At 34.8% G+C, this 27112-nt stretch overlaps 1 protein-coding gene across 3 annotated transcripts in view; it reads right to left on the bottom strand.

The window, feature by feature from the left end:
* DIAPH2 (diaphanous related formin 2) overlaps positions 1 to 27112 on the bottom strand; it is a 243940-nt gene that overhangs the window by 131938 nt on the left and 84890 nt on the right. For all 3 annotated transcript variants that reach the window (XM_056359368.1, XM_056359370.1, XM_056359369.1), the window contains 3 exons: positions 23929 to 24030; positions 14599 to 14838; positions 9800 to 9929 (listed from right to left, as the gene is read on the bottom strand). In XM_056359368.1, coding sequence (XP_056215343.1) covers positions 9800 to 9929; positions 14599 to 14838; positions 23929 to 24030 — 472 coding nt within the window. The remainder of the gene's footprint in view (positions 1 to 9799; positions 9930 to 14598; positions 14839 to 23928; positions 24031 to 27112) is intronic.

Raw genomic sequence — 27112 nt, 5'->3', positions numbered from 1 at the left:
AGGCTAAACATTTTATATTTACAGTAATAGTACCAAAGGACAGAATAATCCTTTCTAAAATAAGATTGCATCAGACTGAGTCGTCCCTATAACAAAAGGTGAAAGGATACATTTTTATTAGGTGCAGTGTCTCTTGCATAATAAATTCAAAGCATCTCTGATCATGATGCAAAACTGGGATGGCCACGTCTGCATTTAGTAAAATCTCAAATGAGATAGCCAATGATATCAATTACTTCAGTAAACAACAGCAAGTCTATATGAAGCAAATGAATTAGTGAATTTGTAAGCCTAGACAGTATTTGTACTATAACTACATTCTGAGCATACTAACGTTTATTTATTTCTTTCTGATTGAGGGCAGATGAAAGTAGTCTTTCACAAAAGTCTAAATAACAGTTTAAGGGAAATGGATGAGCAAGTATGTAAACTGCAAGAATTACAGTCTTTGGTTACACTATTTATGACACTAAGTTTGTATTTCCTAGAATAAATGTTCTGTTGGAGTTGTATCAGTGCTACACAGTCTACTTGAGGGTTCCGAGTAGCACAGCACGCACATGTGTGTGTCTCCAAGTATGTCGTATGTTATATGTGTCTGTACAGATATGTACATATACTGTAGTAAGTATAGCTCACAGGTATACAGACATATTAATACATTTGTATCTGTATATTTTCTGTGATACAGGTGCACCATATATAACTCACAGGCACGTATGTATGTATACATACATTTATATGTGTGTATACTAAGACACATGCACATATATATCTGTGATACACACCACAGTATGCCTGTATCACACAAAAACACCCATACTGAAAGATTCATGGTGAAACAGCTTCCAAACTTGAAAGCAGCACAGCTCCCTTAACATGTTACTTCTCCAGTAATTAGCATGTCACCGTTCATACTAGAAATCTTTCCTAACGGAGCTATAGTGGCTGCAGGACACAAGCTACAATCAATCATGTTGTCGCACTTTGATATACAGATAAACCACTGTGCTAAAAAGGTAAATCCAGCATCAGAAGAATGATTCTGAAGGGCATGGTACAAATATGGCTTCGATCATAATTCCTCCTGAACACCAGAGGGGAAAAATACTGGAGATAGCACATGCATTGTCTCCTTTATCAGAAACTAGGTCTTCAGTATAGGCTAGCATGACAGACCTAGAATAAATTTCAACAGTGAAAATAACCCTATATTGAAATACATTTGCCAGGAAGGACACTGACCTTAATCATAAAAAGTTCTGAAGCGGAAACTAGATGAACAGCCAAGATAGATGGGATCAGGCAAGCTCTTGAGATTACATCCAACCAAGGCTACTACTGGTAAAAAGCAAACACTCCTCCTCTTTTCAGATAAACACCATGTGTTTTTAACAGAACTTAGGCAGAAGTAAAGAAGAAGTGTTGAAAAGTACATTCTTAGGCCAACAGTGTCTAAATTTCAGCAGAACCCCAGCTATGGTAAAAAAAAAAAAAAAAAGTTAAGTTCATAAGCTCAAAAGAAATGTTAAAAGTGTTTACAGGTGGGGGTTAAAAACCTTGGAGCCAAAATGAAAAAAAAAAAAAAATAAAAATAGAGACCACCTTCCCTAGCCAAAGCACATCACCATCCTCCTTTTGTAAAAATATGTCTGAGCTTTCTGCCACAAGCTACCTATACCTAGCAATCAATACATCATGCATAATACACCTTTTTTTCCCTGCATCTTTTAAAGTTTAGGAAAAGCAGCAAGTCTGGCCAAATGATAATGTTTCATTTATATATTATGACAATGTACTATAAACGAAAACATGTAATTTGAAAAAAAAAAATGAAAAAAGGAATTTTTAACAGATACATTTCACACAGAAGATGTGCATTCATACTACTAATTTGCATGCTAGAATTTCATTCACCAGCACAGTCTCTGCATTTTAGTCATTATCATAACACTGATATAGAATGCTGAAAGCAGGCAATGACAGAGCTATGCTTTATCATTTCAGACTTCGACAGTAACATCATTATCTCAGTTAACCAAAGATAAAGCAGTTGTGCATGGATTCTATCGTCCCATCCATTTGCAAGCAGAGGTGAACCACAATTTTAAGATAAGAGCACCTTGTAACAAGTCCAGCCCCAAGCAGCCCTTGGCTTTAGAGTTGAATGAGAAATTAAGTCTAAGACACTAAACATCTTTCAATCCATTATGATGTTTAATGAGGCATGTATGCGCAGAAGCTCTAGATTGCAATATTGTTCTCCATCTACTGAAAGGAAGGAGACTTACCAGTCCTTATCCCAAAAAACCCTCAACTGGGATCAAGACCTAAAACCATCACAATACAAATGTATATGACATCTTTACGTGTCTTATCATGGAAAGAAAACAGATATATCTGATACAATTTAAGAAGATGACAGCAAAAGAGATTTTAAACACACATCTGGAAAACAACTACAACATTTTAGCTTTTCTGTTAAAAAACAATTTTTGGGTACAAACTATGAACAGATTTTCAGCTTCTCAGAATAACAATAACAGCCATCTAAAGTGAGGAAATTTAATTCAAATATTACACACAGTGAAGTGCAAATGCCATTAACAAGCTTGCCTTGACAAGTGAGATAGTGGAAAAAACCCAAAACATTGCCTGTTAGGCCTAAAATCAGAAACGTTTTAAGCAGCATGCCTTCGCTCCTCTGGAGCTGAGGAAATTACAGACAGTGCTCACAATTCTGAAACATTCAACATATCCTCAAAACCAAAAGAAGAATTTCTGTGGGCAGCTTGTGTTTAACATCAATGTACGTACAGAACGGTACTCTGGTTTAGGGAATGAATCTGCTTGTCTCAGTTCCAGCAATTATGTGCCTAGGTACATTTTAAGAATATAAGAGTAATTCTGATGCACATAACACAACTTATTAAGACAAGAGGAATCAATTATATATGACAAACTGCGTTCGGAGCTCAAAATGCATTACCACTACCACTATCAACATGAGCCAGTTGCTAAAACTCTTCTCCAAAGCACAGCAGAAAGTCAATGATCTCTTAAGTGATGTATCAGGACATGAAATCCCCTCCTTGGACAGGTCCTAACATCCAACTCATTACTGGCTCAAAATGGTTTACTTCTTAAGGTCAAATTAATTGGCAATAAAAGACCAGTTTTCTGAAAAAGAAAAAAAAAAACCTCTCTGAGCCCATAAAATGCCTTCTGGTTGAAACCTGACAAGTGCAATGCTTATTTTTGTGACCAGCATAAATTCTGGGTGTGCCAACCTCCTATGTTCTCTGAACTCCCTTGAGAGTATCAGTTTTTTCACCTAACTTTCCAGGCTTATCCCCCTGAGTAAACTGTAAAAAACAGTACATGGTAGAATCTAAGCTTTATTGGTTGAATGTGAACTGACGTTTCATATCACAGATGAACATATTTTAGGAAACAGATGTCCCAATTTCAGAAAAATAACCAGAAATATTAGAGCTGATCAGTGAGAGTATCACTATGTTCAGTAACATTCTCCTGGCAATATGAGTATCTCCTCCAGACCGCTCCAGAAACTCACTTTACTCTGATGTTAATTACAACTGTCTTTCAAGACCTCAAAGGTTGAGCTAATTTTGAAAACAGAGCTTATAATTACAAAAATCAGTATCTATTAAATGAACACACTGAAGCAAAACTTTCTGGCAAAGGTATAAGGCAGATTGCAAGTGAGATGAAGGAAAGAAGGGAATGGACTTTCAAGTTCTATTAATTGCATCCAGATTTGAAGCGTTAACTGAACATGCCAAATTATACTGTGTTTATTTCAAAAGCCCGTATTTTGCACTGTCACTATTTCTCCATAGTCCACCTTTGCTTGGTTTGCATATCAAACTTATGTAATACAAAAATGTAATTCATTGTGAAGCAGCTACAGCACACTATATTTAGTGGGGCACCTGTGCAAAAAAAAAATCAAAGTAAGGAAGGAATACGAAGAAAGAGAAGGAGCAAAGCTTTTGGAACACAACCTATCTGTTTTTACTAAAAACTCACTAGAGAAGGTGTTGAGCAACTTAATCCAACAGACCTCCCTTCAGGCTCTCAACTTGTACCAGGATTTTAGTCTTTCTAATTAACTGAAGCGCAAGTCATGCTTCCAGATGTGTAACAACCTTTCTTACATCAATGCAAGTGCAAATTCAACAGATAAGGAGAAAAAGAAAGTTCTGTTTTGTAACTTTCACTTCTCTCTAGTGGCTTGTATTGAGGAATTTAAATGGATTACATAATTTGAGAAGTCATTTAATGCAGTCTCCGAAACTGAATTGGTTTAACTACAGCCAGAAATTCTTAAATGTTTTCATTTCTTTAACAAGCAACAGCCCATGAGTGTCACTCCGACAATTCTTTAATTTTGCCCTTGATATTTACACTTCAGGGAGAGAAGTAGATCCTGAAAATGCATGCTATAGAAAACAACTTTGTTTAATGTAGAAACCAAATTGTAGCTTCAAAATGTATCCTCAGAATTCAGAACTACTAAAGTTTTGTATACTACGGATTACATGTTAGAAGACAGCAACTAAATAAATCCTCAAAACCTTCACAGACTAGGTAGGAAAACTGGATGGCAGTCCTGGGTCAACAGTTGGATTTGATGATCTTCAAGATGTTTTCCAACCTAAATGATTCTACGCTTCTACGAATTTAGTGAGCAATTTTGCAGAGTGTATGGCAATCCAGAATCCTACTTAGTTTCCAGTAGGATCCCTTTCAATAATTGCACTTTGGAACTGCAATACAAAACCAATCTGTGAAGCTTTTGCTTTCCTGTGTTCCTTCCTGATGCTTGTCAATGAAGGAGAGCACGTCTGTTGAAAAAACTTTTAATGAGATGATGCATAAGCTACCATCAATATAGCAATATGCAAATACAAGAGTGTTACTTGAGAAAAAAAGTCTTCTCGTATTTGATGTACCTAACTGTGTATTTACTACATCAAGATAGTTTCTGACATTTTGATATTGCAGTTTATGTGTATGAAAAGAATGACATAAGTCACTATACAGTGCAAGATTGACTTTTGATTATGATGCAAAATGCCAACTTCAGATTCTATTACGGAGAGAAAAGTCACAGATGCAGGCATTAAATTTCTCACGCCAGAAGGCATTGTCTATTTTATATCCAATAACGTGCCAGATTGGGCAAAATCTGTTTCAGCAATTTAAACTGCGCAAGGTGGAAAATACTGCAGATCTCTTTGTAAAAACACAGTTTCTTGTACTGCAACGAACTATAAAACTTTTGTTTGACAGAGAAACGACTACTACTTATGAGTATATTTTAAATTGCTATACTTTAAATCAAAAATGGCACAGAAAGTTTTAAAACATTTTGCCCACTCTAAAATTATGGCATTAAATCAAAGTGAAATACCTGTATGTAATTTTAAAAATCAATATTTTCTTAAAGTATTTGTAATATATTAAGTATATACATATTTGCATTCCACACTGCTTCTGATTACTAATGTCCTTTCTAGAGAGATGCCTCAACCATCAGAACCATATGCTTGCAAATTAAAGAAATAAATTTTTTGTGTCAACATGAGTGAGAAATCTGTGCTCGTGTTATTAGTACTTTCTAGTTTTACTACATTGACATAATTCACACACACACACTCCCCTGAGGCATCTTTCACTGGATTTTACTCAGAATGCCCGTGTTTCTTTCAACAATACTTTGAAAAAATTATTAAGTGGTGTATCTTTATATGAGGTATAGAATTCTGTATGTTAAGGACTGGAAAACCCCCTCACTGTTTCTGGAAAAGACTTTATTATCTATACTGCATTCACAGTTGAGCTCAGCTCTTCACTTGGAGTCTAGCTGTTCTCGGGAGTCCTACCTAACGGCTCAGCCAAAGCCCAAATCCATACTCTTGTCTACATGTACAAGTTATCACTTGAACTTACCCAACACGTCAGAAGAAGATATGAAATGGCCAATGGCCAACTACAGATCACAGCGTTCTATATCCAATGGTTTCAGAAGCAAATACTAGTTGGACAACACAAGCTCACAAAACTTCACCTGACTCTACACAGCCTAGTAACTCCCACTCTTGGAAAACAAAGGTAACATGAGTCAAGAACTGTTAAATTTAGGAGGAGCTGGACACAACGTTCAACTGATAAAGATGTGGTTATGTTTTAAGTACAAGCACAATGCTTAAAATAATATACTGTGATTTGTAACTGTTGCTCTTTTAAAATCTGAAATTAAGTTGTTCTTATAAAATACATGGCTAATGCTCCTCCTCCTGATGTTCTGTATCATATATTTCTTTTTTATGATTTCTGGGAAGCTTGATGCCTAGGAGAGTTTCAAGTTAAAAAACCCGCATCTTTTCTAAGAAATTTAAAACTGTACTTTTTACAACATGACTTTCTCTAGAAATCTCAAACTTGTTATCTGACTTCAGTAACGTACCTCTTGGTTTTGATTTCACGTTTTGTTTGACTGAACCCAGAGAAAGGGATGGGAATTTCTCAGGTATTTAATAAAATGATCAAAGCAAATAACATGAAAAGCAACTGGAATTCCAAGTAAAGTGAAAAAGGTAAAAAGATGAAAGAAAGGCTTTACACAATTTCAACGGTAGGGGAACAAGAGTAAAACACTGCAGACTGGAGGAAGGTAAGTCAATATCACTTCCATCAAAGAATCCAGTTTTTACAATCTTGTGATTTTTTTATTAGTTTACCTTTCATACAGTCTGCTTCAAGTAATAAGTAATGCTTTTCCAATAATCTCTTGACAGTTAATCAGTTTGACCTTTGCTTATACTTCACAGAGTAAAACTGTTTCCTAATTTATTTTTACTTCTCATAAACCACTAGGTTGATCTTCCATCTTGAAAAGATCAAATATTTCATTATACCTAATATCAGATTATTGAAGATTTTAGTACATGCATGGGCATTTCACCTAATCCCATTGACCTTTTCATATTAAAATCCAGTTTTATGCTTTATCTGCTATTTAAAAAAAAAAATAAAAAAAAATAAAAACCATCCATTGTTCTGATGCTGGTTCTTTATTCTTATATGAAAATTAAACCAAAACAAGACTCACTTTTTATTTACATGGAACTAGGACAATGCACCCAAGATTTAGAAGAAGTTGAACATGTTAAGTCTTGTATTTGGAATTTTACCTATCGTTCAAACTACGAGGCGGCCTTCTGCCTAAAAAGTAAGAAGCATACATCTCAAGTAATGAGGATGTCACCCATTTAGCTCATATTTTCTTATTTAAAATTCATACAGAGATAATATTTGCTGGTAGATTTCCTTCTATTTTGTGTAGAGCTAACTGATGCCAATGTCCTCAAATCTGTAGGCAATTTATTCCAAAAGCAGCCTCCTACAGGAAAAATAAACCTAACTGTCCATCCCTGAAACCACTGCTTTATAAAACACCAAAAAATAAATAGGAAGTGAAAATCTTCTCTTCCACACAAAGCATGTTAGCTTGCCACACAGAAAAAATGACCACAAGTGACAGAACAGATGAACATTACAATTAAACAAAAACCAAAAAATACCACGGGGAACAGTTTAAGCAAGTTGCACATATCACATTTATTCTGCCAAAAATCTGCTTTGTAACAGAAAACAAAGAAGGGCTGAAAGGGAAATTTTGGTCATTAAAAATGAACAGTAATTTATACTTCTCATAACAAGTCAGTGCCATTTACAGGAAATGTAATGACCTTTATCTTACACAATGAAACAAATATAACTGCAATAAAACCTTTTTCATATGTATTCTAAGCATCAGGATTATTAGTGGCTTTGCTCCCATAAATATGCTTTCTCTTTTATGAATGCTATAGCTTAACTAAACCCCACTCTTCTGGTTTGATTCCTCAAGTCAACTTACAGGACGTATGAGGCTTTGAATCAAACTATAAAAATCTCAAGCTGCAAGGTTAAGTGTCAGCCACAGGAGCAAATTAACAAAAGATCATCAAATGTGCCTGATAAACCATAAGGCTCTGTAAAGAATTTAACAGGGAAGAAACAGATGATTTAAAAAAAAAAAAATATCCTCAGAAAAGAAGTGTCAAGTGGTAGAAAACATTTCTGGAGTTTAGATAAGTTGACAAACTCCTATTTATCCAAATAAAATTAATCGCTATGTTACTCTGTCATAGATCCTTGTGAACACACTGGTCACACCAGTGACACTTGCAGCAAGAAAAAAAACCAACACCAAAGCCTAAAGCAAACAGTTTGAGGACATTATTTGACTACATATCAGAAGCCAGGTACAAACGCCACAGAGAGGAAACAGCAAAGTTAATATTAATTTTAAAAATTGTTTTTAAATTTTTAAATAAATTAAAAATTGTGTACTATCCATTGTAGTGCTCAGATGCAAGCAGCCAGCTGTATGCTGCTTAAGCATGCATTTTATTTATATATATGTGTGTATATATCTGGTACGTTCAAGATGGTAATGTACAGGTTATCTCTTCAGACTCTACATGCCTTAAAACACACCTCCATCCTCGACCCTACACTGACAGATCAGTTGCATTTGGTCAACGGGCATTCATGCCAATGAAGTATTCATCAGCAAAGAGCAAAGTGAAGCAAGGAGACATTTAATCAATACAAATAAAGTTTAGTTTATATGCAGAAAAAGCTGCAATGGAAAGGTACCTGTGAAGTTTGAGAAACAGCAAAAAAATTCTATGATGACAATCACATAAATCTGTGAATGTGTTGGAGATGAAACACCACCAAAGTTAGACTGATTGACAAACTATTCTCTAAGTCTTTGGGGAAAAGAGAGTTCTGCTCTCAGTACACTGAAGTTTAAGACAGAAGACTACTAACTGAATGAAAACGATAGCTTAATTTTTAAAAAAATCTATGTTAATCTAGCTAACCGCTGCACTGAAAAGGGACACTGACTGACAACACTGAAATAAAATGGAGAAAGAATTGCAACAGAGAACCTAGATAAAGCTATTGGAAAAGTATATCCAAATTTTCTTCCTCTCTTTTCCCTTCATATTCTTGCAAGTATTTATCTTCTGATGAATTAGCAATGCCCAGTGAAAATAAAACAGTTTGCATTATCTTCCTCAACCACCATAACACAGCTTTTGCTTTCTACAGCTAATCAACAAGTGTGCCGAGCAGCACAGCATATTTCACATAAGATACCCAATAAATGAATTAAGCTTTCTATCACATTCACCAGGCTATACTGCTGACTGACCAAGAATAAAATCAGTTGACTGTACAGTATAATTAAACTATATACTTCACATACAGTCTGGGATCTTTAGAAAGCATATTTATTGTGCTCTATTCAGGCGTTAAACCAAGTGTTAAAAGGAAAAACACACTCTGTGTGTACACACATGCACACACATGGGTGTTAACTCTCATATAACAGGAGTTCAAAGGCTTAATGGTAAACTAATCATCATCATTACACTGCTTAAAGAAATCATACACCAGGAGTTGTCTAAGAACTTCACTGAAATACCCTGTATTATTTCCACAATCTGCTTCAGAAGAAGAGACATTATTTGGCTACGGTTTTTCCCCTCTTCACTTTTTTTCAGGTCAATCAACACCAGGAAAGCGAAATCCACGTGGATTATCGATGCTTACAAGGTTACATAATCTTACAATCTAAAATGAAATGTTGGAAATATTTAATGTCAAAGCAAACTGCTATTACCTCAAGGTGTTTTATCTATTTGCTTACCTTTACTTGCACTCTCAACATGCTGCAATTCATCTGGAAATTTTAAGATGTCCCGGTAATTCTCCTCACAGATTTCTGCCAGAAAGTGCAGTAAGGTTGTTTTCTGATCTGATGATTTAGTATCGCGAATCTAAAGAAGCGAACACAGAGAAAACAAAGTGAAAAAATAACTACTTTTTTTTTTTTTTTTTTTTTTTTAGCAAAATGTTTAAGTAAAGTGAATATTGCAGATGTAAACTCATTAGCAAAAAGTTACCTATACCGGAAGCCTGCATATGTAACAAATTATTTAAAAAATGAAATTTCTCCAGTTTTTTATAATTTAAGAATACAAGAGGAATCTCTCCCAGTGCTGTAGGTTTTTTTAAGAATAATTAATTATGCCAAGAACAAAACCTGAAGACAGCCCATAAAGTTCTACAATTTTAACAAAGCCCGTTCAGAATGCTCGCTGTGATTAAAAAAATAGCTGTGAACAGGCACCAAACAATTTAGTTCATTCCTTCAGTGTCCCCCACTGCCAGATTTCTTAAGGAATCCCTCAGAATGCTGCACAGCTGGACAGTGTGCTAAAAGTCAGAATTTGCTCTTTTACCAGTCAAGTTAAAGAAATTCCTTGTCATAAATCCACAGTGTTTTATTGAAGCAAAATCCAAAACATGCTGCTTTATCCGAAAGATTTTCAGACAAATTCTACACAGACACATGAAATAAACGCACTCCACCTTATTGGACTACAAGATGACAACAGAAAAAACAAAAGGTAATCCTAGCTGCCAGGAAAGGAAACTTAATAAATCCAGATTCATTTATGAAAAGCCGCCTGAAAATTTTGCGCAGTGTGAAGATGCAGGTAGATGCACATTTATGTAACTGCATATTTTCACTATCCTCTTAACTGCAGAATTGCTCTTGGTGATCTGAAATAAACTACTCTTCTTGAAGGTGGTAAGAACCTCTGTTCTCCATTAACCTAAGTGCATTAACTGCTAGAATCAACTTGTTTTTTTAAAAAGAAAAATTCTGAAATAATTGTTAAAATACAGGGCTAGTGGCAGATTTCCAACTAGACATAGATACTTGTGGCTAAATCCCATGGCAGAGTGCATGTGTATATCCAAAGTAACCTCATGAACTTCAAATTTATTTTCTCATTCTCTTAAGTCCAAATTTAGTTTCTCCATTCTTATACAAAGAATGGATGTATGAGTTGATTAAAGATGAAGCAAAAGTAGAGATTACCCCTCATTTACAAAGTCCATACAGAGAGTAGGTATTTGCAAAAGTTTGAGATGAGTGTACTTCACTTTTTATAAAGAATTAGTATTACAAGTATATCTGTAAGTATTTTTTTAACTGCATTTTACTAACTCATCTAGTACAGTTCTTACATAAGTAATCTACAACATACACAACAAATGAAATCAGGGATTTATTTAAGAAGAATACATAAATGTGTGTGTAAAATCTCCTATTTGTTTTCTCATTCTCTAAATCACTAGAAGTTCTAATTCTATAATCCTCATGACAGGCTTGCCATCGATGTTCAATTTAATACAGGCCTTTCAGCTTTAAGGATTACCCTGTTAAGAATAAATGAGTGCAGTCAAAAAACAGGCTTTTAAAAATATAAGGTATTTAGGCAATTAAGAATGCAATTTAATTCATACCGATTCAGTGATTAAAGACTAAACAATGCTCAGTAATGGTATGCAGTTAAAAGGTTTTAATACATTACGTACATACAAGTTTTTCCAACTTGAAAAAAATTGTAAATTTAGTGGCTAAACATCTGCATGGTAAAAAGAAATTGCATTTCAATTTGTCTGTGAACAAGACCTGTAGGATTTGCAGTCTTTGATCTCTCTGACATCATCAAGTGGATAAAACGTTTTTTTTTTTTTCCTATCAGGACATTATTTTGCCTTCAGATTACAACAGAAACATGTTTTGTCACCAACAGCAACATCATATTAGCAAGAATTACCATTAGCACCTGCTGAGTTGTTTAACACCTGTAGTAAACATTCATTCAGCTCTTAAACAACTGTGTCAAATTCACTTCTTTGCCCCAATCAAGAAACAGGTTTCCAGTACATTCATAGGTATTTTCAACAGCTGAGACAAACAACAGATAACAAAAGAATTTTGCTTCCTGTCTAATATAGCTATGTACTGGAACATAAGTTTGTGAATCCTAAAAATCCCTGCCTTTCAAATGTTTTTGCGTTATGCCCTCTGTATTTTCATCCTTTCAATTCTCAAAACATTACCATATTAGACAAGTCACAATAGTTCCCTGAGATTTGGTAACCCAACAAAACCCACTGACAGTAACAGAATTTGCTATTTGGAATAGAGGCAATTGCTTTACTACCACACCTTTAGCAGAGTTAACACACTGGAACATAAAAGCTTTTACAGAGCAGTGTCTGTATATATGGCATTTGCAAAACATTAACAACGCGTATCACTGAATTTAGGTATTCCAAATTTATTTCTTTTTCAAGACAACACTAACACTATGGTGTTAAAATTTTCAAATACAGCTTCTGATTCTACGGCCCTCCTTTACATGAGACACAGAATTTGGGAATAACACATTTAGTAAAAAATACATGAATAAGTAATTAAAAAAAAACAAAAAAACAGTAGATAAATGGAGGCTATAGAAAGGAGCTTCCAGCTCAATGCTGAAGCATCAATTTGAATGGTCGATACTATTAGATCCATTGTTTGGGGAAGGATTAAAGACTAGTATACACAGAGCACAATATTCACAGTGCACCCATTCAAATCAAATAACATACAGAGTATGATATTTAGGTCTGTGGCTCAGAAATAATATCAATATAACAAAAAATCATCCTCTGCATACAGTATCTTGATAAAGCATTTAAAACTAAAGTACACGTACGAAACCATACAAGAAAAGTTAACTCTTGCAACAGCAAATTATTATACCAATTTATATTATAATACAAATAGATTATTATTATACCCTAATTCAAATTAGAATGGTAAATACATAAAGCAATGAAAATTGGGTTTTATACAGCAGAAAATGCCTTTTGAGTAATAAACAATAAATTTAAATTACAGACAATGCACATGTCACTGTTCAGAGAAACTTGCCTACATTTCCATTAACTTAAGTGACTTGTTCCGAGGTTGGAATTTATGAGTGATAATTCACAACATTTAATAAATATGTAGAGGCAAGTAATGATGCAATTGCATATCTAGATTTTGGTATGACCTTCTTTTTTGCTCCAATCACCCTCACTGTCTTTGTGATGTTCTTATTTTTTGGCATCACCTCATAACAAAATATACCTAGCGCCTAAATGCAACAACACAGTCAACATTTTATTACAGAGAATGTTTAAGTATTTTCTCTAAATGTCACAGACAGAAAAAACCAGAACTCAAAACCCACTTCCCTCAAACATCCATCTTGAAAACAAACAAAAAAGCTAAGTAGATTTTGTTTCTGAGGGCAAGGCTGAATTAAATACTTATAGATTTTTGTCTCAATTCTTCTAAATGGAATTTAGCTGTAAGCACAGATAGCTATGCTTCAGCAATTATTCAGTGCAGTAGAGAACAATTTGCAGGATTAGTCAATTTACATTAGCTGTGTCAACATCTGCGGGATTTGCATTGACAGCAATTCATAAAACTATCACCTGAAGTGCAAGAATACCTTTTGAAATCTATGCTAGAGTACCATTTATGCACAGTCATCATTTCCCCTCCCCCTCATAAACAGCTTTCTACTTGAATTGCTTTAAAACATTCATTTCCCTTTAGATTCCACTACTACCAAAAAGAAAATGGAACACTATACCTATGAAGAAAAAAAAAAAAAAATCCTTCAACTTGGTGTGTATTTTTAAAAAGCTATTAAAGAATATTTTTTTTTTCCTCGGGTGATGGTTTTTATTTTGTCAGAAGTTAGCAATATCTTTGCATTATAAAGTACAGCAAGCAAAGCTTCTCTCTACTGAAATATATCCGTTCACACTTGCTGTGTATTTGAAATATTATTTTCCCCCCAAGGTTAAATCTCCTTGAGGTACACATCATATTTACTCATGGTACCCAAAAAAGACACTTGAAACTTGGATCCTCTGATTAGACCAAAAAAAGAATTACTGAAAAATTCCTCTATAATTTATGCCCCTTTTTTGTTTCATCTGTTTACAAATGTTGCATCCCTTTATTTTAAAGGTACTTTACAAAATGAGATTGTCAAGTTCAGATCAATGCCTTACACACAATTTACATACAACAAACAAGCCCTGCACATGAAATTTTGAAGTTCTTTTTGCATTCCTTTTTTTACCACTACAATTACAGTTAAACTTTGGTTAACAACGTTCATCTTGAATCCCCAATACTTATTTCTGAGACACAGCTTGAGGGATAGCTGGGTCAAAGATGGGAAGAAAGACGAGTAGCTAGAGCTATTTAACATACTCAGAGCTCCATGTATATTCTATTGACAAGATGATAAGCTGAACAAATTCAGATCGAAAAAGCTGTTCTACTTGTATATTCCAGAAAGACTCAGAACAGACTTCAAATTAAACTGCCTTAAATTGCCACTGCACTGATAAAGACAGCTGCAGCAGGGGACCATCCTAGAAATGCTTACTCTGTATTTGTCTGTTATTAAAAACAGAAGAGCAGTCAGTAAACTACATTGATTGAATGCTTTTCCCTGTTCAGGGTACTTTCTCATGTGTCATGAGTTTTGTGAATCTACACTTAAAAGTTTTATAGCCTCATCTTACCTTGCAAAGAAAACTGATGTTAAAGCCAAGAGACTGTGCATTTCTGGAGCCAGAGTTCATGTAATTTCCAAGGAACAGCACTAACTCTAAAAGCTTACTAAAGCTTTCACTCTTCTTCAGCTCTTCACAAGCCAGTGTAACTGCCATGATGTCAGGTTTGATATTGTTTACGTGCTCTTCAAACATAAGCCTGAAAAGGATCCCATTGAGACGTGACCGCAACATTTTCACTGAACTCATCTACAAAACAAGAAACATTAAATCAGAATATAAAACCCAAAAAGCTTATTTATGCAAAATAGCTTATATTATAAAACAATATTGTGCAGCCAGCAAAAATACCATTTCTGTACGTTTTTATTACACATCCTTTATTTCCAGGAATCCGTACCTGCCCACAGGAATTCCTCCCCAAACCATACTTTGCCTGAAAAAATTCAGTGAAGCACCATATTGAAAGTAAAAGCTTGCTTTATTTTAACAAACCATTTAACCTGTCAATTCCAAACTCATTGGCAATAAATGAACACTGCCAAAACCCTTCCTCCTAGCAAAGGATTTGTAAGCCACTTCAATCAGTTAACAAGAACTGAAGATCAGCCCAAAGGAATACGTGGCAAACATTTCATCACATCTCCAGTGGTTACCCTTGCACTCTGGTATTTACCAATTTCCTAAAACTAAGCTTAGTTTTTCTTCCTTCAGAAATGCTAAAAGAATGTCTCAAGTGTGTGTGTTGATACCAGCACAGACGCAAACAGCTACACTTCTGTCTGATTAAGCTAAAAAATTATACTTCCCATTTTTGGACTTCTTGTACTGAGCTGACGTGTAGCTCTCAACTTGCTCTTGGTCACTGGGAGAGCAACAGGGGAGAGACACAATGAAATCTCAGGGACCCTTCTGGAAGGACTTGGGAGTATCTAAGTGAGTTCAAGACATGTGAGGTCAAGCTTCACTACTCAGGTATTGGTATAAAGCCAGGTCCCATTAGTACTATTGCTCATTAAGTTTTTTCTGCCATTGTACTGATGCGATCTGTTGATGTCATATTTACAAATGACATCAGCGCTACATATAATAAGGTGTTTATTTTTGCAGTGTTTCATTAAAATGAAACCCAAACCAGTTTTTGTTCAGTTATTACCTAAACTTATAGCAAGTTATAAAATAAATAATATGAATGTTACCAGTATTGATAGTTACGAAACAAACTCAAAGATACATTATGGTATATATTTGATCCTAAGACTTTTAAGGTCGTAATATCAAAAAGCCCAAATCTGTTGTATCCCAAAGAATAATCTAATTGAGGAGATGGACAAAGAGGTTTTGCCTAAAATTCATGACAGCAAGTTTTATATAAAAGGCAATAAACCTATAAATACTAAAGTAAGGACATAGATCTGGTATACCCTTTCGAGTTCTGGTCCCATGACATCATACTCCATAAGGAACATACTGTCTGCTTTTCAACCTCATCATCTTGTTGTTTTCAACAAATTTTGTAGAACTAGCGCCCAAGATACTATCACCTTTATGATTCAGACACTTTGCAAAAGGTTCTGTAGGACTAATTCCTTACTGAACCGATAAAAAGACAGGAGATTATAAATGACAGCATTGTAACATGGCAAATGACATAGATACTGAAAAGTATCTACAATAGTGATCCATTAGTTTAAAACCCAAAGACTAATTCCATTAGACTAGCTACCAAAATATGTTCGTGTCTTTCATACTTTGCACAAATGATCAGTCATATTTCCTCCTACTATATTAGTGGACTGTAATTCACAAGAGATAAATTTAAGAGAAAAATATGTGGAAGAATTAAGCCACTTGAAAATTTTCATTTTAAGGCAAGAATGATTATGTTCCAAATTTAACTCCTAATTTCAAGTAGCAGAATACAGAAAAACTTCTCCCACTATGAATTCACTATCAGTGGTGTTCCTGAAGCACTTTACCCCCCAGAAAGATAATTTTTGTTATGTGACAGATCACAGAACTTGAATATCAAAACAGAAAAGATTTTAATGTCCTCATGTCTCTGTTGACCAAAGCTCATGGCTCTTTGACAAACCATGATTTTTCTCCTGGTGTTATCTACCAGACAGCTACCAGAAGCAAGAGCAATAACTTTCACAGTAAAAACTTGGGTAGCCTGAATAATGATGAGTTCATACTAAAATGAACATAAGGTTGAAGGCACTCCAGATGGTCTCGAACAAGTCATATGATCAGACTGGAACAAGGAAAAGGAAAGGATCAGAAAAAGAGGCATTACAGCATAACTTGCAATCTTTTTTTCTACACCTCCATTGTCACAAATTTCTCTGTGAGCTTCTATAAGCCAACATCATGCCAGCTCTTGAAATATTTCTCTTCTAATCATCCTGTATTTCAGAAATATCATACTGAAAACATCTGCCTTGAAAGGATCTACCTTCAGTGAGTTGCAGTAGATGGAAATTAAAATTAATCACATAATTCGCTTTAACTTTAGTGGAACAATCTCCAATTACTTTTCTTACTCAAAATGGCACAGAGAAAAGTTGTCAAAAGCCTTAAATCCTGAAAACAGTGCAGCAAAATACATATAAGCCAACAGAACAGTGTGACTTCAACATTTGCGAAGAATAATCCTTTACAACAGTTCAGCCAATTTGTACCTCCTTTCTTTTTTTAATGCTGTGGAGTGTCATGGAACACTGATCATTTATTTGCTTTGCAAGGTAGTTTGAGTACCAAACCAGCAGCAAGTTTTAATTTCATTTGCTGATCTACAGAGTATTTTAAAAGTATCTTGACAATTTCGTAAGAACTGTTTCAAGTGGGTTGTTTCCTTAGAATTCCAGACATTTATATATATATTACCCTCTTTATGTATCGATAGAAGATGACCACTATTTTATGTCCTCCTTCCCTGCCCTGCCCTGGTTTCTTTCATATGCATGTTTCTAAATATGTCCAATGGCTGATAACTATATTGAACTTGAAGGAATCTTCTGAAAATAGATAAGGTGCAAAGATTATATTCACTTAGGAAAAGGTCAAATTGTTTATAGTTGTACAAAATTAGTGTCAAAGGCATGTAAGAAATAACAAATTAAAATAGGTGTATGTAACAGAAAGCATTAGAATTCACCACAAACAATTAAAAGATCAAGAAAATGGATATTTCTTTTCCAGCTAACTGTGAATACTGGAGTGCATGTCATTATTGCTCTTTCCGGGCCTTCACAAAGGTCCTGGTTTGAATTGTCTGCCTAATCAAGTTCTTTATTCGGTTCCTTATTCATTATTACCATCATTCAATTTTCAAGCCCTGTATTAAAGCAAGAATCAAAAGTTACTGGAGAAAGGCAAAAAGCACAATTAAATTTGCCTTGCTTCCTAAGGAAGAAAGCCGACATTCCTCCAATACAAAAATGTCAAGTTACTACAACAACTTACTCAGCTTCTTTCTTACCTATGATATATTAAAGTTGCCTTCTTTCCAACCCCCAGCAATGTTCTAGAGCAGCTCTAGAAATCACAGTGAGGCAAATAAGTGGCAAACAAATTCAATTAAGATGACTGAATGCCTCTAAACCAATGCAGGTGCAATAAATTTGTACAACTCTTCCCACTTCTACCTCCCAGCAAGGACTGTTCAAGACAGCTAGTCCTGGTTATACAGCAAAAAAGGGTCACAGAATCTGCCAGCCTCTACAACTGCTCAGTGAAACTTATCCTTTTGCATTAACAATTAAATTACCAATAACCCAGTTCTTAACAGCTGAAAGAAGGTTTGCATCCATTAGAAACCAGCCAAAAAAACCTCCTGCTTTTCCAGAACACATCAGAAAGTGAATTGTCTGGTCAGTTCCGTCACTTGTTTTGTTCATTCACTGAAGAGTTATCGACTAAAATTTGGACCTCATAATAGTGAGTCTTTTTAAAAGTGGTAATATTATTCTTCACTCTACTTCAAAACTCACAGTTTGCGGTAATGTGGGTAAAGCTTTCCAAATGTAAATACCACTAACACTGCAAAAGACCTTATTTCTTTTTGAGCCTGTCCTCTGAGTTCACAGTAAATTGATGGTACTTGCACTTAGTATAATAGATGAGACCTATGCTTTTATAATACTTAAAACATTCAACTGATAAGGAAATCCAAAGCCTCATCCTTATTGAAGTTGCAGCTGTTCCCATGTTGTAAAAATATTAACTCTTAAACACGAGTTCTACATTTAAAAATCAGATAACATTCTGTCTAGTTAATTTAATGTTTTACAACTGATCCAGTTAATCTGTTTTTCTTGCCCACTTCAACATGAATGCAAGCTTCTCTATATGAAGCTGTGTTGCCTTTTTTCATCCCAGGATATAACTTCAAAACCAGTTCCAATAACTTATTTAACTATATAATTGATCTTAACATTTCATCTAAATGAAAATGCAATTCTTATTTTCCTTTACATATCACTGAACATTACGTTAATCTGTCTCTTCCAATAGTTTAATAATTTACAAAGTATGTTTTTTCTACACATATGTTAAACCAGTTATTCCAACCCTTATTAAATTTGATGGGCACAGTATTTATCCAATTATCATCTCTTGATAGTAAGTTTACATACAAGTAAGGGTACACATTATTAATATTACTTTAGACAGTATTTCTGTCTTCTTCTATTCATAAATATATTCTTAACATCAAGGTTAAGTTTATTATTAATGAAAAACTCCGAAATTAATTCAACACATAGCAAAAAAGTATTCCAGTCAAGTAAAGAGCTTAAGTTCAACTGTATTTCTTCCACATTAATGAATTGTTCAATTAAATCAAAATCTGACATAAAACCAGCAATTTAGTAGTATTAATGTAGTTAGAGACCTCTAAAAATAAGACAGAATTGCTACCCATAAGGAAGCGTAATATTTTTTATTAAACCAGATGGTAAAGTTGAATAAGCAAACAAGCTTCAGGAAACAGTCCCTTCATACGGCAAACATCACCATTTGGAGATGTTTGATTAAACAGTTTTTTCTAATTAATGTTCCATGATATATTTTTAAATTCTCTCAACTTTTTGCAGTCAGTCATTCCTCAAAAGAACAAAGCAACAGAAAAGTGATCATGACTATATTAGTACTGTCAGAAAATAAGGATACTTTAATGACTTTTTCCAATACAATCCACTGAAAAAAAGAGGACTGTTTAGTTTCAGTCCAGTAGCAATCCTAAGTCAGATAAACGCACAATCCCCTGGTATGTAGGACAACCAATAAAGATGATACAGTTTCCCAAGTGACTTCCAACTATAGTTGTATAATTTGCTGGGAAAGAAACTGCCAGCAGAATCAGAATGAAAGATTACAAAAAGAAACAAATCATACTACTATATAAAAAGATTGAGGAAAAAAAAAGAGTTAAGTACTAGACATAACTGATAGAAATGATGAACAAAAAAATCCCAAACTATCCAACAGGAACAAAAACACGAGACCACTCCTCTTAGTTCAAGTAGCTTTCAAATATCTATCAGTAAAACATAAATGGATGTGAATTCAAACTCTAGTAAGAAGCGTGCTAAGAACACTTACTACATCTACACACTTAATACACACTACTTGTATATTGTCAGCTTCATTAAATGCTTATGTTTGACCACTACATCAAGACAAAGCAAAAGAACTATTCTTTTTAATTTGTGGTCACCTGAACTGGAGGTAAATAACATTCTGATTATGAGAAGTAAAACATTCTCCAAGTGTTCTCATATACTTACTTTTCGTAGTATCTCAGTACTTCACATTTGATGACAGAAAACTTAGTTTTTACACTGTCCCTTATACCCATTGTGCAGCCAATTCATAGACAAACAGTTAAACTAATCAGTTACATTCTTTCACTTAAATTCATACTCATCCAACCAAGATGAGCTGCATGGCAAAAAATAAAACAGGCTACTTTTTACAGGCTTTCTTTACTTTATGAAAAACATTCCCGCTCTCTTAGATGAGCCTTTTGACATCTGTAATAATTATACCCTAAATACATTTCCAGCAGCACATTAGCATATACCCAAAACGAAAAGGCCATTAGTCAACTACAACCAAATTAGTGCAAAATGCGAGACCTGATCCTGCCTGTCCTACACCCCACCAAATTTCAGACTAGGTGATTAATGAAGTTGCATACATTAATGAATCTCTCTCATCTTACCTTCTGAACAGAGGTGAAACTGGGGGAATTATTTTATTTACAAAGAAACAACCAGTACATCATCTCTGCATAAGTGGTCAGCTATAGCTATCCTATCTCTCAACAACCACATGTTTCTACACAAACCTTGGCAGTAACAATCAACACTGACCAACCCTGTTGGACCGGGTCTGGCTTGGATGGAGTGACCTGTTCATCAGAGCAGCCTACATGATGCTGTGGTTGGGACTTGTGACCAAAACAATGCTGTTAACACCCTAATCCTTCAGCTAGGGCTGGACAGTGTTTGCAGTGTTCAGGCCTTCTCCACTCCTCACTCTGCGCAACCCAATGAACAGACAGCAGGTGTGCAAGAGGTTGGGATGGGACACAACCAGCCAAACAACCCAAGCTAACTAAAGAGATATCCCATGCCAGCTCAGTAATCAAATGCGGAGGATGGGGGCTCAGACAGGTTAGCCATCTTCTGCTCAGTAACTGCCTGGACATCAGTCTACACATGGGAGATGGTGAGTGGCTGCCTTTGTTTTATTTCTTTGCCTTTTTTTTCTCTCTTTCTTCTTCCACTTATCCTTCACTTCTTAAACTATTTTTATCTCAACCCATGAGTTTTATCACCTCCAGTCTTCCTTTCTTCCTCCCCCAGCCCACTGGGGATGGGAAAGCGAGTAAGCAATCTGTGTGGTGCTTAGCTGCCTACCAGGGTTAATCCACAAGACCTACTCTTTTCCAAATAGCTATCTTGACTCTGTTGCTACCTAAAGGGAAGATAAGAAAAGATGGAACCAGAGGATTTTTGAAGGTGCACACAGCATTCAGGAAGTTCTGACTGTATTTGAGGAAGACTTGATTACAAGGGTGGCTGATTACTGAATGCAGTGCCACTGTCACAGCTTTCATTGGCAGAAAGGCAATTTACTACTACTCACCATAGAGCAGCACGATGGAATGATGCAAATAAACAGCACACTAACCCAGAAATATCTCTATATAAAGGCTATAGAGATCAATGGAGTAAATCTGAATAGAGGAGCAAGGCTGAAGCAGAAGGGACAAGGTAGGTACGGTGTTTATAAAAGAGAGATGTGTGGCAGAAAGTGGGATCCGGTTGGGAAAGGATCCAAGATATGAAGTCCATGGGTGAAACATTAAGGAACTCACAGCAGTAACATGGAGGAATGTCTATCAAATCTTTTAAGTCAAGGTTATTATGCAGAATTTTCTGAATTTCTTTGCTTATTTTGAATAAAGAATTCATAGACATCGCCACCTTCATTTGTCCTAATGCCTCCACCTTGCCTGTTTCTGTTCTGTGTTTTCCTTAGACACATTTCAGCTGTTCTCCTTGCACAAAATCTAAGTAATTTCCTACATTATTTGGCAGTATTGATGTAGGATGGAAGTAATGAAATACTCATTTCATAAAGCAGCCACTCCATGGCATCCTTTGCTCATTGAAATTTCAAAAATCTTGTTCTAGGCCTGGAAGTAGTACTGTCATATCATCAAATTCTTTTAATCACTCTGAAAGTCTGTGTTACATGACAAAGAGGGAACCAAGTAGTCCTCTAGTGCTTTGAAACTGATTTTTTTTAATATATATCCACACATATATATGTAGGTATAGAAAATACAATATAAAATATATACATTTAATATATATATGTATGTAACGATAAATATAAATGTAATAATATATTATACATCCATATATATGGATACATTTTAATACATATCTAAAAGATATCATAACAGACTAGTATATTATACCATATATATACATATTCATGTCATAATTCAAGGAAAGCATCAAATTGGTATTTATAGAGATCTTTAAATTGTTACTAATAGAACAAATCGATGGTAATGTTTTACTACTGCAGACCTTGCAATAAAAGTAACCAATGTATCACACCTCTACCAAAATTCTTCATCTTTGTTATGAAATAAAACTTTTCAAACTTTATGCCATTTATTTAAAAAAAATTAAAATCAATAGTCTAAGGTTTTTCTAAATAAGTCACTGATATCTTTAATTTTCTAAATACTCTGCAAAAATCTCAAATTAGGTTCCGTTACCCCACCCCACCCCAAAAAAGTCATACAAAAGGTACTTCTGAAGCCAAATGCTCACATCAGAGCTTTTTAGTAAAAACCTGGTTTTCACTTTTTCCTTTTAAGAGATCTCTATTTCTGTTTTAATACGTTTTAATGTACATACCATAAAAAACCAGCAAGCACAAACCTAGTTCCTGTGGAGTTAAGAGATAAATTCTAAACACATTACAGAGGCTCATCAAGGGGGACTAGTTTCCCTAAGGATTTATCAGGTCTTTGAAAAACCAGAAGGAGAAAACAGTCTTCCAAGTCCTAGCTTAATATTTCGTATCACACAATCAGTCAGCTACCAACCTGTATTAAGGAAACTTACTCAAATTTTACGAATTCATTTGGAGACAGGTTTGAGCCACTAAAATATTAGACATCCCTACTTTTGGAATAGAAGTATGTATTGAACATTAGTAAAAGCAACAGAACACGATTTACAATTTCAGTTCTAGTATGAATCCACACCTATTCTAGATCAGTTTTGCAAGAGTCTATGTGTTTATATATATACATATACCTTTTATAGGTATATGCACACATATATATATACACACACATGCACACATAATATACATACACAGAGACTTTTTTTAAGCCCAGGTTATTGTGGGCATATCAATTCTTTCAGCTGTTTAGTTTTTGATACAGCAGGACAGATTTACCGAAGTTGGCAATGCCATTCAGTTACTGGGTATTTTATGAACTCTTGGAAATTCAACTACTTGAATCTTGACTGTTCTCCATAACTGTTTATAAAACATAGAAGACTTGCATACAAGACAATAAAGTCAGACAAAAGATTTTTGTCTGGCACAGAGGTACCTGGTGCTCTTAAATAAATACCATAATTAGAGAGATTTTAAGGTTATTACTCACCAGTAACTTTTTCCTACTGCAGGACTTGCAAAAATAATAACCAAAATAATTTAAACCTAATTTTTTTTGGTTTAATCTCTTTGACAAAATAGAACTTTCCAGTTAATTATTGCACTAATACATACCACAACTCCAAATTGTTCTGGCTCAGCAAGATCATTATATTCATCCTTTAATTCGGCTAAGGCATTGAGTTCTTTCTGCTCAGGAAGATTCTTCACTAGGTTCTAAAACAAACAAGGCATTATATCAAATTTGTTATATTAAACTAGCTGAGATCTTAAAATAACATGCTTAAAATACCACAACATGGAAATGCATGAGGAAATCATCAGAAATTTATTTTATTTACAGTGCTTTAACACTATATAAACATCAAATCAAACCAGTAATTATTTAATACAGCACCTCTCTTACAGTCTCTAATTTGAAGAATGGCTTCTCAGTAATAAAAATTTAGACAAAACTCCTTGATGCTTTCAGACCTTTAAGAATTAGACCTTATCAACAATCTTTTTTTGCCCTCATGATTTCATCTTGCTCATTAAATATCAATCAAGAAAGTACTGGTCTGTGTAAAGCAAAACATAACTACCTAAAAAATATATCTTTAGACAGTCAAAATAGCTGCACAGAAATTTCACTTGAAAGCACCTTACACAGAGAAGAGCAACATCTCAAAATTGTACACATCATCTGGTTAGCCAATATACTGGAACAGATGCATAGATATCTTATTTTTAGATTATACCAGTCTTGACACTCTTGCAATATTCTTGTTTGCTAGGAGGATTTGATTATTGATCACTCTGCCCGGCTTGATGAAGTAGGTACATTAAGGTCAAAACTTTCAGAAACACATCAGTTCAATTCGCCAAATTTACAAGTGGTAGCTAACCTAATTCTCCAAGCTGAAAATAAAAGGAAATATTCACCCATCTTAACAGGGAAAAATAAAGCCGACAAGCACTCTCAGACAAAGCATCCCTGTTACAGATTTTTACACTTATACAAAAAGCGAGTGAATATACTTGGCAGAGATACGCTTCTCCTTGGTGTCATACAATTAAGCTATAGCCTTGTGTTTAAACATGAACATGCTTCCTTTCCTGTGAACCCAAACCCATGTGCCACAAATTTCTACTTCAAAAAAAAATTAAGGATCTTTAAAACATTCCTGCTGATTGACTGTTTAATGCTCGTAAAGACGAAAAAAACAAACTAATTTTTTTCAACCTATTTTCATTAGGTAAACTATTTACTGAATGCTGTCATCAAGAATTTCACAGTATTTGGCAGAAACCTGTATTTCATTACACATTAACATACATTGTAAAACATTTTTTCTATCAATGCAGAAATACAACTACCTACTACTTACTAAAAAAACTGCCTTTTTTTTTTTTTAACTACATGACTGAAATCTGCTAAGATGCTTGATCATTTCTTTTTCCTCATCCACAACCCCTTATGGTTGAGAGCTGACATATCAACTCATTTTACCCTCAGCTCCTACGAAGGAAACTTCAACTCTACTAGCACTGCAGTTCCCTATATAGATACATACATATATATATATATATTTAAATGTTTACTTTCTTTAATTGTACTGAATAATTGGAAATGAAGCTAATGAAGCTAAAGCATTCACTGATCACATAGTCAAATCTTTGTCAGTACTTTAGGAAACAAGTTTCATTAATGTATTCATGATGTGGATTTAAATAAAAATAAATAAAAATTGTTTACATAAACATAAAAAGAAGTAGAAATCTATGGCTGACATTAAGAGGCTGAAACTATCACTCTCTATTCACTGTCACAATGCCCTGAATTCTGCTAAACGTGGTATTTGACAACTGTGTGTTTACAAAAACTTCCCCTCTCAAAGACACACTGGGAACTGAGAATATTTTTTCCTAGTGTTTTCCTCAGGAAGAGTTACAACAGTATATAGTCTACCATGTACTCAAACTGATTAATCCAATTAATTTCATGAAGTATTATAACCTAAGTTTGAAAAGCAGCAAGAAATGAGGACTTGAGAAGCATAACTTAAAAAGCACTTTTCTCTATGCTCAATTACGCTATACCCATTTAGCCTTCCCCACTTTGATACTTAGAACAAAGCAGTTCCTACATGTGTATTTTTAGAAAGCACAAGTTTTGCTAAGCATGAAAGAAAGCAAGGTTTGCTTTGTAAAATTTTTCCAACCAGTAGTATCGAGAACTGTTAAACTAGTAAATTGGTTAATAACTCAGTCGGAAGATTAGAATAAAGATAAAGCAGAACGGACTGAACATGAAATAAACGATACGGCCCATTCATCCCAATACATTTGTCGGAAAGTCCTAAGAAACATAGGAGGAATCTCCTCCCGTTACCAGTGAAATCTCCCTGCTACGAGGAGCAACTCTGCCACACTGTTCCCTTCAGAAACAAACCAATTCCTAAAGCTTCATTATTATTTTTTTTAATATTATAGGCAGCTGAGTTTCTAGATAGCTGCAGTCATGATGAATTCACATACATTTATTCTGGTATTAACACTGCCTTTTACTCATGCAACTTCATTTTCCTCCCCAATGCTTATGCACATCACTCTTCTCCCCCTATAGTCATAATGTAGTCATATCCCCTCTCAGCTATTTATATTGCTAATCTAATCAAGCCAATCTTTTCTAGCTTCCTTCTGTAGCCTGTTTCACCATCCTTCAATCATCTTAAGTAGCTTTTAAGTTCAGCTTCTCCATTTTACATTCATTTTTGAGAAACGTAGCAAGTATACTAGATAAGGCCTTTGAAGTGCATTATTCAAAAGCATAATAATTATTCTCTCTGCTGGAGATACTTGACCTGATACACCTTGCAATCACATTTGCCTTTTTTTTTGTGTACTGGGTCTGGAAAGGATGAAGTTAATTTTCTTCACAGCAGCCCACGTGGTGCTGTTTTGACATGTGACTAAAACAGTGCTGATAACACACCAATGTTTAAGCTACTACTGATCAGTCCTTCTGCAGCTTCAAAGCCTCCTCTGTTTCTCATCCCATGGGGTGGGCAATCGGTGGCTCCTGCCCCAACAAGTACGCCAGGGGCCGGTGGTTGGGATTGGGTGAGGGAATAGCTGCTCCACGTGCAGCTACACCACAGTGGTAGCTATACTTGTCCGGTTGACCACAGGCTCACTATTACTTCTCCTCCATCATTACCATCTGAGAAGCTGCCATTACATCAGCTTTCAGCATTTTACTGTTGACATGTAAGATCATGACCTTATATTTCAGCATAACATACTACATTCTATT

The sequence above is a fragment of the Falco biarmicus genome, chromosome 14 (assembly GCF_023638135.1).
Source record: "Falco biarmicus isolate bFalBia1 chromosome 14, bFalBia1.pri, whole genome shotgun sequence".
Taxonomy (NCBI): Eukaryota; Metazoa; Chordata; class Aves; order Falconiformes; family Falconidae; genus Falco; species Falco biarmicus.
The sequence above is the reverse complement of the archived record's forward strand: the minus strand, read 5'-3'. Positions and strand labels throughout refer to the sequence as shown.